This window comes from Nycticebus coucang, chromosome 17 (assembly GCF_027406575.1).
Source record: "Nycticebus coucang isolate mNycCou1 chromosome 17, mNycCou1.pri, whole genome shotgun sequence".
Classification (NCBI taxonomy): domain Eukaryota; kingdom Metazoa; phylum Chordata; class Mammalia; order Primates; family Lorisidae; genus Nycticebus; species Nycticebus coucang.
The window spans coordinates 50926722-50944175 of record NC_069796.1 but is presented as its reverse complement, the minus strand read 5'-3'; the positions used below and the strand labels follow the sequence as shown (position 1 = coordinate 50944175).

General features: G+C 38.6%; 2 protein-coding genes and 1 pseudogene across 3 annotated transcripts in view; 2 read left to right on the top strand and 1 right to left on the bottom strand.

The window, feature by feature from the left end:
* Positions 1-1733: 1733 nt before the first annotated feature.
* Positions 1734-14244, top strand: LOC128569256 (zinc finger protein 300). Of its 2 annotated transcripts, none has more exons than XM_053567397.1 (6): positions 1734-1972; positions 3341-3451; positions 4119-4162; positions 9697-9823; positions 10065-10145; positions 11607-14244. In XM_053567397.1, exons 3-6 carry the CDS (start codon positions 4148-4150, stop codon positions 13130-13132), a joined length of 1749 nt encoding a protein of 582 aa, XP_053423372.1. In that variant the 5' UTR covers positions 1734-1972; positions 3341-3451; positions 4119-4147; the 3' UTR covers positions 13133-14244. The 2 variants fall into 2 exon arrangements, with proteins under 2 accessions (XP_053423372.1, XP_053423370.1); XM_053567395.1 differs by having other exon boundaries at positions 1734-3217.
* Positions 14245-15240: 996 nt separating this feature from the next.
* LOC128568542 (transcription factor Dp-2-like) lies at positions 15241-16658 on the top strand (annotated as a pseudogene).
* Positions 16516-17454, bottom strand: part of IRGM (immunity related GTPase M) — a 43951-nt gene continuing 43012 nt past the window's right edge. Inside the window, exon 3 of the mRNA XM_053567170.1 lies at positions 16516-16550. The gene's annotated coding sequence lies outside the window, so the exon portion shown is untranslated. The remainder of the gene's footprint in view (positions 16551-17454) is intronic.

The window sequence follows — 17454 nt, the reverse complement described above, 5'->3', positions numbered from 1 at the left end:
TCCCACTTCCCCACAAAGTTCCCATTAACTCTTCTAACTCCTCCCTAAAAAGTCTTTTTGTTTCATTTTGAGATGCTTCCTATTTTCTGAATAAAGTCTCTTATCTATGTCTGGATTTGTTTTGACACAAGAAATAAAATCGCTAAATGGAAAATTTCTGCTTATGTAATTATATGTAAAAAATCATGGCCCATAGGAAACTATGGTTCAAAATTGTAACCATTTACACATAAACCATAAGTTTGTTAGGAAGCATTTAAGAGAAAAGGCAAATAAAAAACCATCTTGTGATATAATTATGTGTGCGTACATACCTTTTATATATAATCTTCTATATAATTCATAGTCCTTATGATTATTATTGACATAATTAAAGTTCATATAATTGTGCCCTCCCTGCCCCCACACCGTGGAATCGCCAAGGAGAAGATGTACCATTTCACGTTTTTACCTGCTTTCACCAAGTCAAATCTCCCTGTATAGGGTTGTACGATTCACAAACATATTTGCGTAGACTCGCAGTGATATATTTAGTACTATTCAGCCATAAAGATATGGAGACTTTACATATTTTTTGTTAACCTGGGTAGAAATGAAGAACATTCTCCTTAGTAAAGTATCTCAAGAATGGAAAAACAAGCATCCCATGTACTCAATACTAATTTGAAACTAGTACAGGAATAACTACAAGCTCACAGGAGCGAAAATTACAGTTAAATTCAAGAAGGGGATTGTAGAAGGGAAGTTAAATTCCCACCTATCTGCTACAATGTAGAGGCATAGGTCACACCTGACTGAAGGACTACACTATAACTTTGCCTTTTTCTAAGACAGACAGACAATGTAACCTAATGGTATTATCCTTATATTAATCTGGGGGAAAACATGCATTTGTTTTCCAATAATATAAAAGCTTAATATAAGATCAAAAGTTAAAATATAGTATTCTCTTTGTGCAGCAAGTGTTTTGTGATTATTTAACTTTCTGAACTATAACCTCAATTTCTTCGAGTCAATTCCCTCTTTTCAAATGTCTCAATCTCTGTCTTTCGCGTTCTGCTCCTTAGCTCCCCACTTATGTTCCTGTGGCTCCCACTTTTTGCCCTGCATACTCCCATCTCTCTTTCGCCCCTTCAGCCCTGTTTTCTTAGCCTCCCATTGTCTGCTTCTCGCTGTGCCTCTTCCTCGTCTGCTTTTCCATTCCTCAGTCTGCTTTTCCTCGTCTCTCACTTTGCTTTTTCCTTTAGTCTGCCCTTGCAGCTTATTACTGGATTTACAATTTCTCCTAGAAGAATTCCTTATGATTGTTATTAGCATAATTAAAGTTTATCTTATTGTGCCATCCCTGTTCCTCACCGTAGAACAGCCAAGGAGAGGACCGTACCATCTTACGTTTTCACCTGCCCTCTCCAAGTCGAATTTCCCAGTATAGGGCTGTACCATTCACAAACACATTTGGGTAGCTCAACACATAAAAATATCGCGCCATTCCAAATTCTTTACCTTTAACAAAACTCATCCTTCTAACAGAGGTCTGTATCATTGCAACCCCTTCTTCAATACCCCTGTAAAAGCTTTCTGCAAAACTATGTACCTTACTGGTTTCTGTCTTAGTCCTCCTTTCCACCGTCTTCCCCTCCCTCGCTGCCACAGTGGTACAGCCCAACTGAGGCTGGGAACCAGTCGAATCCCTCTGCCTGTACGGAACCTAACGGGCTCTCAAGATGGCGGCTCCCTATAGAAACCTCTCCAGGGAGCAGCCATTATAGCCTCCTGAACAAAGCCGCTCAAGCTGCGGAATGGGCAGAACTGCTTGGTACCGAACAGCGCAACCCCAGGAGCCCCGCGCTTGGCTCACAGGAAGCGAAGGAGTTCGCCCATATGGATATGACAGCCAACCGGGTTAAGCTGTGATGGGCGTTTCAAGACTTGATAATTGAGCTGGGGGTCGGAAGGATATATGCGGCGATGAGTGAGTCTGTTGGTTTGGTAATGGCAGGGGAGGGGTCTGTGATGGTCAGTGATAGGAGGTTTGTGAAGTCACTGGTGGGGAATGTACGTGGGATTAGTGTTGGGTTTATTATTATTGCACAGTGAGCTATGCAATTAGTAACTAGGGAGTGATGAAATGATGGAGTGTCTGTGGAGTCAGGAATGGCGTGTAAGTGGATTGATTGGTGGGGATAACTGGAGTCGTTGATTTTAGCACTATGGACTAAATGGTGGGGGCGTCCGTGAGATCAGTGACGTGGTGGGAGTCCACAGTAGGACATGTGGTTGCCAGGGCCGAGGATTCTGAGAATTGAAGGAGACAATAATGGGGTGAGGTCGTCATGGTAGTCAGTTGCAATTTACTGGGAAGGCTTTTACACGTATTAAATTTCCACAGGTATAGGCCGTTGTTGAGTTCTTAAGGTCAAGTCTCTTCTCACATCTTTTCTCATTTCACTACCGCCCCTTTAGCCTGGTGCCCCTGTCAGAAATGATTTTTTACAACAAGATCAAACAAATCAAAAGGGATAGTGCTACCGGAATTTCTTCTTCAGTAGGTCCTTGGTCTTGGGAATTCGAACTATGAATCCACGGACCACAGATCAGTGGTAAGATAGGATTTATTTTACAGAAAAGAATACAGAAAGAGCGCTTAGAGCTCCTGACAGAGGGAAACTCAGAGAAATCTCCTGACGGCCTGGGTTCTTTGTCTAGAGGTATATATAGTGGCATGGGTCCTTTGTAGTTGCATTTGGCCAGGACTTGGTAACAAATGAATGGATACAGTTCCTTCAGCTGGGAAAAGGTGAATAACGCGTTAATGAAGAGATACTGTCCATTCCTGAAATTGTCCAGGCCTAGGAAGTGAGAAGTCCTGTTCATCCCTGAATGGGGAAAGCCCGTATCACCCTTAGGCCTATGAAATGTTCCCAGGGGAGTAGTGCAGCCACAGGAGGGCTTTCTAGGTTCAAGGATGATTGTGGGGGGGGAGGGCACCAGCAACAGCGCGGGCTGTGCTGTGGTCTCCCTCAACTAACTGGCGTCCTCAGGCTTCTGCAGTGCTCGCCCTCTCTACCGCACTTGGTTCTCCAGCTCTCCCTGTCCTGGTCCGCTGCACCAACACCGCCCGGGCGCAGATACGGAAGGCGCATCAGGTCCTTCCCGGTGGCTGGCACCCACCAAGCCTGGGTGCACCCGCCCTGTATCAATAGGATTCTTTTGAAAAGTGTGATTTTAGTCCTCCTTGCTAAGTTTATTGAAATCATTTTATATTCAAGAAACATTTATTGAGCATCTGCTAAGTTTCCAAAAATGAATATGACTATTTCTCTTAATTGTTTCCTTCCAGATGTGTTTTGATAAAGCCTGGGGTGCTCCCTGTCATGGAAGCCGTCATTTCCTCTGAACCAGTTCAGCACTGTCCACAAGACTCGTCCTGGGACTGAGAAAAATTTACTGGGTACGTCCCTTCCTGGTGGTGGCATATTCTCTTTTATCACTAGTTCCAAACCATAACCATTTTTGCAGGTAGGCTACAGGTAGGTATTGCTGTTGAAAATCAGCAATAAAAATTTAAACAGAAAGCACCTTAAAATTAACATTTTAGTTTGTGAATATTATTTTGACTGGAGTGTTAGAAGAAATATAAGAGGGCTTTGGGGAGATTATTAGCTGCTGGTTCTTTCTGGGAAATAGGGAAATGCGTTCCTCAGTTTTCCTTTTAGTCATTGCCATTCTTTTTGCCAGAGAGCTACATCTGCAGTTAAATTCTTTGTATATCAATTCATGATTATTGCCTTATGAGGATGTTTTACAAATGGAAATTCTGGTTCCTAAGGGGAACAACAAGCTATTAATAAATCTTCACATCTATTCAGTTCTAATTCAATGAGAAAACCAGGTTAAGTTCAACATGATCAGACAGGCAGAAGAGAAGTGAAGGTTGATGACTCTTCCACTTGGTACTGCTGGAACTTTGGTCAGGCTCAAACAACCTTCTCTCACAGGGTAGTCTATTATCTACCTGACTTCCAGTGGTGCTTATTTCTAGACTGGTGAACGTGGAAGCTACATTCTTGGTTTAGGCTATGAAAACTACGTTCTGATCACCAGTTTTGCCTTTTCAGGCATCTGCCCTTTTGGAAGAGAGCAGAATATGATGAAGTCCCAGGTGAGTTGCTTTTGTAAAAAATTTCCTGCTTAGTTTGCTGGATAATCAAATGGAAAGTAAAGATAGCTAAAATTTGGATTAGGGAAAAGGTAGCAAGAATAAAGATCAAGTCCTACAAAGAGTTGCTAGGTAATATTAGAAAACCTGGCTTGAAACCATTTTTATAAATTAAGGTACCACTTTTTCTGGTCTTTCTGAAAGATCAGTTTCTCATAGTAAAATGTTTCTTGCTCTATAAGACTAAAAATAGGGATTTTTTTGGGGGGGGTGTTTCTAGGAGATGGAGTGCACAGTGTCCTCATCAACACTCCTTTGGTAAATGCCACAGGAGATTTCTTGTAGTTGTGCCTTAAAATGATCTTTTTCACAGGGAGAGTATCATAATGTCATAACCAAACTCCTTGAGTTTTATTCTTGAGGGCAAAGATTGACAAACTCTTACCCATGGACCAAAAACAGTGTTTTTGCAAAAAACATTTTATTGGAGCATAGCCATATCATCTGTTTACATTTGTCTAGGCTGTTTTTGAGCTACAGTGGCAGAGTTGAATTCTTACAACAGAAACCATATTGCCTGAGATGCCAAAAATATGTACTTTACAAAAAAAGTTTGTTGACCCCAGCTTTAAAAGAACAAGATGATTATAGATGCTTACTATAATCTAGATTTATCCAGAGATAAAATTTCAATATTGTAGGATAGGCACATTTGGAATTGTCTTCTAAAATACCAGTTTCTCTCCAAAAGCAGTTCTTAAATTTACCTGGCAAAACTTTGGAGGGCAAAAAACCCTGATGCTCCATATCCTTTGTTGTGTTTCAGAATTCTTAGGATTACTGTTCAAGTCAAGGCTGTTCCTTTTTTGTTCTACCAGTTTTAAAAATCTGTAGTATTTTTTCTTCCTGCCAACATTATATGTATGACATAAACATTTAGACTATTTAAAAAGATTAAAAATTTTTAGGAAGAGACCTTTTAACTTTAAACTTTTCTTCTCCTGGAATAATCAATGTTAACCATTTGTTTCTAACCTTCTAAACCTTTTTTGATATATGTATAATTACAATTAATTGTTTTATGTGAAAGTACAAATGTGTGAGACTAGCTCTTATTTTCTTGTACTATTCTTTTAGAAAAAATGTTATACTAAATATTTGGTTCCACAGCTGTATTTTTTTTTTATTATTATTAAATCATAGCTGTGTACATTAATGCAATCATGGGGCATCATACACTGGTTTTATATACCATTTGACGTATTTTCATCATACTGGTTAATATAGCCTTCCTGGCATTTTCTTAGTTATTGTGTTGAGACATTTACACTCTACATCCAGTAAGTTTCACATGTACCCTTGTAAGATGCACGGTAGGTGTGATCCCACCAATCACCCTCCCTCTTCCCATCTTCCCCCTACCTCTTCCTCCCTCTCCCTCACAGCTGGATTTTTAACTTGCTATCCAGTATAAATGTTTTTTTTGCATCCATTTTGAATATCTTACCATGTCAGTACATAGGATTCTCCTTTATTATTTATCAGATGCAAAACATTTCCTTGCAGCCTGGTTGCTTGTCATTGTTTCCTTATCTGTAAAATGGAGATTATAATCCTCATAGGGTTGTTGTGAGAATTAACTAAATAAAAGCCATCTTAGAACTATAATTACTTCATCATTATCATTGTCATATCTTGAAATCAGCTTTTACATTAGGAGTCCTTATGTATATTTTACAATAGAGCTTAATAAATGAGTTCTATGGCAAAGAGATGGGTTTTTTCTGTTTTCTTTTCGCATGTCAGTAGCTTTAGAGCTGTGCTGTCCAATATAGTAGCCACTAGCCATTTGAAATTGCTTAGTCAGGGTTCAGCGCCTATAGCTCAGTGGCTAGGGCGCCAGCCACATTACCAGAGCTGGCAGGTTCCGATCCAGCCCGGGCCTGCCAAACAACAATGACAACTACATTAAAAAAAATAGCCTGGTGTTGTGGTGGGCACCTGTAGTCCCGGCTACTTGGGAAACTGAAGCAAGAGAATCTCTTAAGTCCAAGAATTTGAGATTGCTGTGAGCTATGATGCCACAGCACTCTACCGAGGGTGACAAAGTGAGACTCTGTTTCCAAAAAAATAAATAAATAAATGAAGTAAAATTAAAAAATACTTAATTAAAAAAAAAATTGCTTAGTCTGGATTGAGATATGTTGTAAGTACTAAGCACATACTGGACTTTGAAGCTACAGTTCCAAACAATACACTGATGGTTTTTAAGGATTCATTACACGTTGAAGTGATATTTTGAATAATATATATTGGAATAAATATATATTATTGAAAATAATTTTTTGAACACAGTTCCTAGAAAATGTTAAATTACCTGTCTGATTAGCTTTATATTTTTGTCAGAGAGGACTGCTTTAGAGCAGAATAAGAAGAGATATTTTTTATTAGCCTAATAAATCCAGCTACCATTGTTAATTAACTGATTAAATGCTTGTTCCTTCAGTAAAAGCCCTTTATGGTTTTCCCTTACCATACAGAAGTGAAGTCATTATTTTCACACATATCCTTCCTTTGTCCCTTTAATACCTACTCCACTTCCATTCCTTCCATCTTTTAATGGCACTTCTATTCCCCCAGCTACCTACACTGTAAAAATTGTTTATAGATGACAAAATTATAATTTTCTGCTGATTATATATTTTCCCCAAAATTAACAAAATGTATGCCTATTTAATATATTGGACTATTTGAGTATCATTAATAAAATAGAATGTTAGAGTTACAACATCTATAAATTTTCTACTCAGAATGAATTTCCTCTACATTCTGCGTTTAGTATCTTACGTTACTGTTCTTCAGATCAAAAAGTGTAATAGACTGATACACTAAATGTTCTTAACTAAATACGAGTTTTAATTTATTTTGTTCTTTATGAGCTTCCTCTGTTTCTTTTTAGCAGGTATGTATTGAGTATTCAACATATATATGCATTGGCTAGCTATGGAATATCTCAAGATTTAGGCATTTTCTTCTGGGAGGACTGTAGGGATCAAAGAGGTGAACATTGACACATAAAAGCTCTGTAGCATATGTGAGGGCAGTACTGTCACAGCAGAGAGGGGAACAAGGAAGTAAGAAATAGCTAAAGGATGATTGCACTTCGGCTTGTGGTGGAAGTAAGGTGAGGACAGGAAGCAGCATTAGTAAAGTCAGAAAGAGAAGAATGATTTTTAGGAAGGCTGAGAATTTTAAGAAAACAAAAGTGGAGAGTGCTTCATAGAAAGGTTGACTAAGAGTGATACTGAAGTGATAAAACAAACAAACAAAAATCATGATGTTTACAATATCAAGAAGGCAGTTTGGAGAGTGATAGTCAGGAACCTTGGCTATGGAGTAAAAGTAAATCTGAGAATCAATCAATCAGTGTGTAACCTTTGGCATGTAGTTTCTTAACTACTGTAACCCTAAGTTTTCTGATATGTAAAATAGGAAAATTAATAGGTTTGTCATGGATAAACTAAATATTTAATGGCTTGATGATGTGATTATGGAACTATATTATGGAACTATATTGAGATGACAGGGATGAGACTATATGCATGGAGGGAAACAAAGGAGGTTTTTAAACAGGACACTGTTAATATTTGAAAATAATTTGCTTTCATTTTAAAAGCAATGTCTGATAATAATGGAATATTTAGGAAACAATCTGAAAAATTGTTTTAATGCAAGTCACTCCACTATTAAATTAGTTTTTGCTGTTAGATGACAATTATTGTGATAGTAATGATGAGGTAATTTTAAAAGTCTATTTTCATTCCAAGGACATTTTGTAGCTCTATTCTTACCTAAGTCCTCTATTGATGCCATGTCACTAATTTGTTGTGGTTTTCTTCATGAATGTTTTCTGCACATTTTATTATTTGGGATTTTTTATTTCTTGTTACTACTGTAATTGATATATTTCATCTTCTGACTAGCTTTCGCACATACATAAAAAGAGCTATTAAGTTTAAGGAAAGCTAAGGCTTTTTTTCCCCTATGAAATGAGGAGTTTAGTTAATGAACTAAGACTCTGACATTCTGTGATTCTCTTAATGTACTTTTAAAAAACTATTTAAGGGCTGAGCGTGGTGGCTCACACCTGTAATCCTACTGTCTGAGAGGCCCAGGCAAGTGGATTGCTTGAGCTCAGGAGTTTGAGACCAGCCTGGGCAAGGCCAAGACTCCATGTGTAAAAATAGCTTGGTATTGTGGCGGATGCCTGTAATCCTAGCTACTTGGGAGGCTGAGGCATGAGGATTGCTTGTGGCTAAGAGTTTGAGGTTGCTGTGAGCTATGACACCACAGCACTTTACCAGGTGAGACTCTGCCCCCCCAATCTAAAAATTTATTTTAAAAAGGCTTCTCTGTTCTATAATTTTAATAACAATTATTGGGCGGCACCTGTGGTTCAGTGGGTAGGGCGCCGGCCCCATATACCGAGGGTGGTGAGTTCAAATCTTGCCCCGGCCAAACAGCAACAAAAAATAGCTGGGTATTGTGGGGGCACCTGTAGTCCCAACTACTCAGGAGGCTGAAGCAAGAGAATCGCCTAAGTCCAGGAGTTGGAGGTTGCTGTGAGCTGTGTGATGCCACAGCACTCTACGAAGGGCAATAAAGTGAGACTCTGTCGTCTCTACAAAAAAAAAAAAAAAACAAAAAAAAATTATCCTATGTATTATTTTATTACCTTTATGGTCTCTAGTACTTTTTAGAGTTTAAATTTTGGTTCCATCAAAATTTATTTATTCTTTCTTCTAAGGTACATGGTATATTGATTTCACTAGTGCTGCCATAAAAAGTGCTACAAATTGGGTGGCTTAAACAACAGAAATTTATTGTCTTATAATTCTGGAAGGTAGAAGTTCAAAATCAAGGTGTCTATAGCTTTGAGTCTTCCTGACAGCTGTGAGGGAGGGGTCTGTTCCAGGACTCACTCCTTGGCTTGTGGATAGCCATTTTCTTTTTATTATCTCCTCACATCATCTTTCCTCTACATGAGTCTGTGTCTGGGTTCAAATCTCTCCTTTTGATAAGGATACCAATCATAATGGATTAGGGTCTACCCTACAACCTCACATAACAGGTTATATCTGCAATGACCCTATTTCCAAGTTGTATCAAATTCTAAGGTACAGGAAATTAGTACTTAAATACATTTTCAAGAGATACAATTCAACCCTTAACATGTGTCTTCAGCATTTCTTTTTTCCTGTTCACTATCCACTTGTTTCAATATTATTCATTCAGTAATTCCTCTTCTTTCCAGTTATTTTGATGCTGCCTGTATAATTTATGAAATTACCATATGTATTAGGTAGGTGTTTTATGGTTTACCTCCTCTGATCTGTCTAGCTCTTTTTGTCAAAGATAGGATTTTACTTTGTTTTTCCCTAAAAACTATGCTACAAACTAGATGTGGGTGTAGTTTTGCATATCATAGCATAAATAAGAATGATCACTTCATATTGAACAGGAATGTACTATTACAGGGGTTAATATCATTCAAGGATGTGGCTGTGGATTTCACTCAGGAGGAGTGGCATCAACTGGACCCTGCTCAGAAGACCCTGTATAAGGATGTGATGCTGGAGAACTATAGCCATCTAGTTTCAATGGGTAAGGTTGGTTTCTCCACATTACTCCAATAAAGAGTTGTCCAATAAAGTGCCTTTCCTTATCAGTTGTTGTGATTAAGTGGTTGCTGACATAAGTAACAACTTTTGTACCTTCACAAGTGGAGATCATTACTTTGCCAAGGGCTAACTGGACAACTTCCTTATAGACCACCTGATACTGCACCTTCACTCACTCCTTCAGTGCAGTCAATCTGAATTCCTCCGTGATTTCCATTTAATAGGGTATCCAGTTTCCAAACCAGATGTCATCTCCAAATTGGAACAAGGAGAAGATCCATGGATCATAAAGGGAGACATACCAGGTTGGATCTATCCAGATGAAAATTAGGCAGATGGGAGACAAGGGAAGTGAAATATCAGTTTGTGTGTTTTGTTTTTTTAGTTGGTTGGTGCCTGAGGCTAGTGTTATTATCTTTACTGAAATCTATTCTCTGCTCCTATCCTGTGAATTTAATAGGTATTTAACAAATAGTTGAAAGTAATTGTGAGTTTTTCAAAAGAAAAACTTGTTGATCTTCTTTCTCTCACATTTATCGTTAGTGTTTTTTATTAAAGGGTTTTAAAGGGACTAGAAGGCAAAGTCCTTCCAAGACAAGAACATAGGTTTTACTTTAGGAGGTAAGATGCCCAGATATATGTCTATACAAAATTAAATGTCAAATAGTCATGTTTTAAAAGTTCACAGAAAATTAGGGTTTAAAGAAATGTGGCAGAATTTGAGAAGACCTTTTTCAGAGCATACAGCTGTAGCTGCTCTGAATGACATAGTGCTGACGAGGTAGAAGGAGGAGGATGAAGACAAGCAAACTGTGTGAGAAAGAGTGTATAAATAAAACCTTACAGTCAGGAAGAAGGGCTTTTGGAAGGTAGTTTTTTGGGTGTAATGGAATTTAAGCATGTATTCCTGGTATGATTCTAATATTGAATCCATACCAGGATCTTGGGTTTTTCTGTTATTTATGTTAGTTGTTAATTACACAGATAGACCAAGGAGAGTTAAAGTATTTTGACTACAGGAAAGACTTTGTGGGTGGCACCTATGGCTCAGTGGGTAGGGCACTGGCCCCATATACTGAGGGTGGCAGGTATGAACCCAGCCCTGGCCAAACTACAACAAAAAAATAGCCGTTCCTTGTGGTACTTGGGAGGCTGATGCAAGAGAATTAGCTAAGTCCAGGAGTTGGAGGTTGCTGTGAGCTATGACACCATGGCACTCTACCAAGGGTGACAAAGTGAGACTCTTGTCTGAAAAAAAAAAAAAAAAAAAGGAAGAAAAGATCTTGTTTCTTTCTTTCTTTTTTTTTTTTTTTTTTGTAGTTTTTGGCTGGGGCTGGGTTTGAACCCACCACCTCCTGTATATTGGGCTGGTACCTTACTCCTTTGAGCCACAGGTACCGCCCAGAAAAGACCTTGTTTCTTTGGAGTGGGAGTAAGATAAGAGTGAAGTATATACAGTAGATAGTTTATAAGATTAATGAATTTATAAGTTGAAAAAGGCTTCTATTCAAAAAATGGAAGAAATTAAAGATTCTAGGAACAAATCAAAATTAGAGTGATAAGAACTCAGACACTTTTCTATTAGGTTTAATTTTTACATAAAATTTCTATTTCATATCCTTGTCTATCTATTCACCTAATAACACTGTGTGCTCTACTTTCTTCCATGATGGATCCAACTATTTTGTATTATTCATTTGTTCCACTTCTCTTCCCTCTGTTAATTGACTCTTACAATGACTCTTTTTTATCTTTTCTTCTTTCAGATAGGAAGAGTAATCTTCACAACTCCCAGTCATATATTTTGGAGGCTATTTCCTTCCATAATAAGATACTGAAAGGAGTCACAAAAGAAGGCTCATTTTACTCAATTTTAAAAGTTTGTGATGGTCAGCTGCAGAAATATAAGGAAAACCAAGACGAACTTTTCAGTCAAGTCACATTTGTCAGCAGCAAGAGAGTAACTGAGGTATCAAGCCACAAATATAATGCACTGGGAAGAAAAGATCCAGATACATTAAGTCAAAGACTCCACAAATATGATGCTTTTAAAAAGAACTTAAAACTGAATATTGACCTACCTAGTTGTAATAAGATCAGTTCAGGTAAAAACCTTGATCAGAGTTTTGGATGTGGAAAACTGTCTAGCCACAGTGAATCCAATTCAAATCTTGAGAAAATTCACAATGGATTAATACCCTGTGATGATAATCAGTGCGGAAACATTTTTAGCAATAAATCCCCTATTCAATATCGGAATGTTGAAACTAGGGAGAAAACGTGTGTGTGTATTACATGTGGCAAAGCCTTTGCTAAGAAGTCACAACTCATTGTACATCAAAGAATTCATACTGGAAGGAAACCATATGACTGTGGTGCATGTGGAAAAGCCTTCAGTGAGAAGTTTCATCTTGTTGTACATCAAAGAACTCATACTGGGGAGAAACCTTATGATTGTTCTGAATGTGGAAAAGCCTTCTCTCAGAAATCATCTCTCATTATACATCAGAGGGTTCACACGGGGGAAAAACCATATGAATGTAGTGAATGTGGGAAAGCCTTCTCCCAGAAATCACCCCTCATTATACATCAGAGAATACATACCGGGGAAAAGCCCTATGAATGTAGAGAGTGTGGGAAGGCCTTCTCCCAGAAGTCACAGCTTATTATACATCACAGAGCTCATACTGGAGAGAAGCCATATGAGTGTACTGAATGTGGGAAAGCCTTCTGTGAGAAGTCCCACCTCATTATCCATAAAAGAATTCACACTGGTGAGAAACCCTACAAATGTGCTCAGTGTGAGGAAGCCTTTAGCAGGAAGACAGAACTCATTACACATCAGTTAATTCATACTGGGGAAAAGCCCTATGAATGTACTGAATGTGGAAAGACATTCTCCCGGAAGTCACAGCTCATCATACATAAGAGAACACACACTGGAGAGAAACCCTTTAAATGCAGTGAATGTGGAAAAGCCTTCTGTCAGAAATCACATCTCATTGGACATCAGAGAATTCACACAGGAGAAAAACCTTACATTTGTACTGAATGTGGGAAAGCCTTCTCTCAGAAGTCCCACCTCCCAGGACATCAGCGAATTCATACTGGAGAGAAACCTTACATATGCCTTGAATGTGGAAAGGCTTTTTCCCAGAAGTCAGATCTTGTTTTACATCAGAGAATTCACACCGGGGAAAGACCTTATCAGTGTGCTGTATGTGGGAAAGCCTTCATCCAGAAGTCCCAACTCACTGTACACCAGAGAATTCATACAGTAGTGAAATCATAATGAACTAACCACAAAATCCTTCAGTATTAGCTCAAGCCTTAATAATTACTAGAAACCTAATTTGATAAACTTGGGGACAACATTTCTATAGATCAAATTTAACAAGGGACTTTATGGTTCTGGTGTGTTCCCTAATGTTTTCAGAAAAGATGATGGAAAACAATTATATAAGTGAAGGACATTTTAACATGGCATGAAAAGCTTTTAAAGTTATGAATCAAATGATCAATAGAAAAAGTTATGTATACAAGTTATGTATACAAAATACCTTATACTACATAATGATAATCAGATATTGTGAAATTTACTAATATTAGCTTGGCCTAATTATGGCGATACAGTAATTTTCTATAAAAGATGTGCAAGAAAACTTCAGTAAGAACTAAAACAAAACATTAGTTCCTGGAAATTATATTTTAAGAAGAGGCTTGAAGCTTGGTTCCCACAGCTCAGTGTTTAGGGAGCTGGCCACATGCCCTGGGGCTGGTGGGTTTGAGCCCAGCCAGGGCCTGCTAAACAATAACGACAACAATAACAACAACAACAACAAAAGCCTTGAGCATGATTCCTAAAGTGACATGTAAAATTCTTGTACAGAGATGGAAAGATTGGTTGATCAGATTCAATAAATTTTATATGTATTTTCCAGTCTCAAGCATATCAGTTGATGTCCCAGATCTTGACATTCATGCATTTTGATCAGGTCTGCCTTTTATTTTCATCGTTGTGGTAGAAAGACTGTGGGACTAAAGACAGTCTTGAGTTTTAGTCCTGGCCAACAACTCACAGATTGGTGACTTCCAGAAAGCCCACTTTACTCATCTGAATATTTTTGGTCAGTAAATAAAAGTATAATGTAGAGCAAATGTTCTGTGTTAAGATAGTATTAATTCTTCTTTATCTTTCTTCTCTTGAAAATGGACACTTAAATGGCTAATGTGTAAAAGCCATATATGAACATGTTTTGCCCTCTGGACACTCTGCTTTTGATTGCCCACCCCTATGATTGGCCCATTTTACTGTTTTTGACCCTGGTGGCCTTATTTTTGCTATGTTAAAGTGACTTTTTAAAATACTTTAAATTTGTTTATGTGTACATATACTTATATAAACTGTGGAATGATTGTACATAAAGACCTTGACTAAGTTTCTTCACTCCTTTCTGACCCCTGTCCTGCAGCCCCAACTGAGGACGGTTTCACAGGACAACTCAGTGATGCAAAGTCATACATGCATAGACCTGAGAACATGAGGTCTCTGATATGTCTCCTTCCCTCCTTTCTGTGGCTCCACCTACTTCTCCATGATCAGCTTTAGATGAGCACTCCTGCTGGAGATGCCCTACAGGAGAGCATACTTAGGAAGGATGAGGGGTCTGTGGGGTAAACATGATATCTGCACATAATTCCTGATTGATTCCTTTACATGTCCAGCCCCCTAACCCCCTTCCTGCATGGATGAACTGTATGTTGTGAAAAGGCAGGGCTGCTCTGGGTGAGAGCCTCTATAGAGGAGAGGGTCCACCTGTCAGGGATGTGAAAGCTCAATATTAAATATGTCAATTCCCCCTAAAGTGATTTATATATTGTTAGGAAGGGGAAAGAAATTGAAATCCAAAGGAGCAAGCCCATTCATAAATATAGGTTTATCTATAAAGATACTATGTACCAGCTGGCCAACCCCTGGCTACAAAGCTCTAGTGGAAATTTTGTACTATTTATGTGGAATTAAAGCTATAATTGTTACAGGTCAGCTCCCTGTTAGTAAATGGTAGATACTGTTTCTTTCAATAGTTACTAGGCTTACTTGATCTATTGTTTTGTATAATTCTTTAACAGCTTATTCTTATGCTCTGTTCCCCATAATTTATTAGCACTTCATATAGTAGCTCTTAATGATGTATATAACACATATGACTAGTCATAGCCTTCAACATTCCTGAATAATGTTACATCAATTTTATAAATATGCAATACACTCCATATAAAGACCTCAATGAGCTCTTTTTTTTTTTTTTTTAACTTAGTTTGGTTCTAAAGTTATATATGGAAATACTCCAAGCCAAGAATAGCTAAGGCCCTTTTGAAAAACAAATTTCGGGTCCCACAATGGCGACCAAGCTGGCAGTCACAAAATGGCTGCCCAGTCAGCAGTCAAGTTGATGGGAAATCCACTCGACCTGGTGTGCATGAACAGACTATTCTCCTAGGGATGGAGATGAATCTCAGACATTTTACTTTCGAATACCTATAGAACTACATGACTCCATGTAGACTCAGTTCCTAGCACCAACTCACCAATGAAGATTTTACCTTGGAACCAATAAATGTAAATGTTGGACCCCAGATGATTATGAGCACACCACTAGACTAACCACTTCAGGAAGGGTTCTGATGGGAGTCCATACACCCCTGCACCAGCAATGAATACTCAGACACATGTAGCAGAAGCTGCTGGCTGGGTCCCTGGTCATGATAGCAAATGGGCTAGAGAATTTACGATCTGATTTTTCAGAAAGTAAATGAAGCAAAAAAGGAGATAAAATGGAAAAGGCTTGAGACATTTCTTCAGTCAAAGTGTGTGAGAAAGTTCAGCAAAAAGGCACAACGTCGTATAAGGAAGTAGCTGATGAGCTGGTGTCAGAGCTCACCAATCCGAATAACCATTCAGCAGCTGATTTGCAGTCTTACCATGAGAAGAACTTAGGTGAAGAGTTTATGATGCTTTAAATGTGCTGAGGGCAATGAACATAATTCCAAAGGAAAAGAAATCAGGTAGATTGGCCTACCTATCAGCTCTGCTCAGGAATATCAAAACCTGGAGATAAAGAAGCAGAAGCGGATAGAACGGATAAAGACGTGGGCGGAGCTGCAACAGCTTTTCCTACACCAAATTGCTTTCAAAAACCTGGTACAGAAAAATTGTCAAAAAGAACAGCAGAATCAGAGACCTCCACCTCTGAACTCCACCATCCAGCTGCCTTTTAAACTCATCAGTGGAAACAGAAAAACAGTCACAGATTACAGCATCTCCAGTGATAAGTTGAAATATCTTTTTGATTTTGACAACACCTTTCAGATCCATGATGAGGCAGAAGTACTGAAGTGTATGGGAATGTCCGTGGGTTGAAGTCAGGCAACTGCTCTCCGGAAGACCTGAAACGTGCTAAGTCCCTGGTGCCAAAAGCTTTGCAAGGTTGTATCACAGCCATCTCCACAGGACCTCCTGGCTAAATCAGGGACTACTTCTGAAATCTACCCAGTTTCCAAGTTCAACCTGACCACTGGTGTCACCTTACTCCAGTCAAGGGTTAGGCTTGGATGCTGAAGTGGCCTTAGCAACTGGGCAGTTCCTGGCCCCAAACAGTCACCAGTCCAGCAGTGCCGCCTCTCACTGCTCTAAGTCCGGAGGTGAGACCCTGTTAGTTCAACGACAAAAACAAGGAAATGATGATGAGGATTCCCCTTCCCCACAACAAAGAGGGGAAAAGCCTAAAAGAAAGTTTAGTGTAATAAATGTTAAATAAATACTTAAATTTAAAAATTAAAAAGAAAAACAAATTTAGAAAATTTATCAAAGACTTCTTATAAAACAACTGTAATTCAGACAGTGTAGTGTTGCGCATGCGTAGTCAAATCAATGGTGAAAGAAAATCCAGAAACTGGCCGTTACCTGTAGACGCTTGAATTATGACAAAAGTGCCACTCAAGGACGGCGCCCGTAGCTTAGTGGGTAGGACGCCGGCCACATACACTGAGCCTGGCAGGTTTGAACTGAAACAATGACAACTGCAAAAAAAAAAAAAAAAAAAATTGGCTGGGTGTTGTGGTTGGCGCCTGTAGTTTCAGCTACTTGGGAGGCTGAGGCAAGAGAATCACTCAAGCCCAGGAGTTTGAGGTTGTGAGCTGTGACGTCACGGCACTCCATCGAGGGCGGCTTAGTGAGACTCTGTCTCAAAAAAAAAAGTTGTATTCAAACAGTGGGAGGAAATGGCCTTTTAAATAATCTTTCTGGCTTAGTTATCCATATGTGTAAAACAAACAAACAAACAAAAAACCTTAAACCACAAAATCAATTTCACCCAACTTGTAATGGAAATGTATAGCAGTATATACGTACCGACCAAGCAAAAAGAAAATCTAAAAATATCCAAGTTTCTGTTCTGATAGGTTAGATAGGTTGCAAATTAAGCTCAAAGAGAGTAAAAAGGACATAACAAGGTGCAGAAATAGGGGGAAACCCCCACGAAATAGGACAAGAAAACCAAAGTATTGTTGATTGAAAAAAATAATGCAGCTGTAATCCCATGGTAATACAGATTA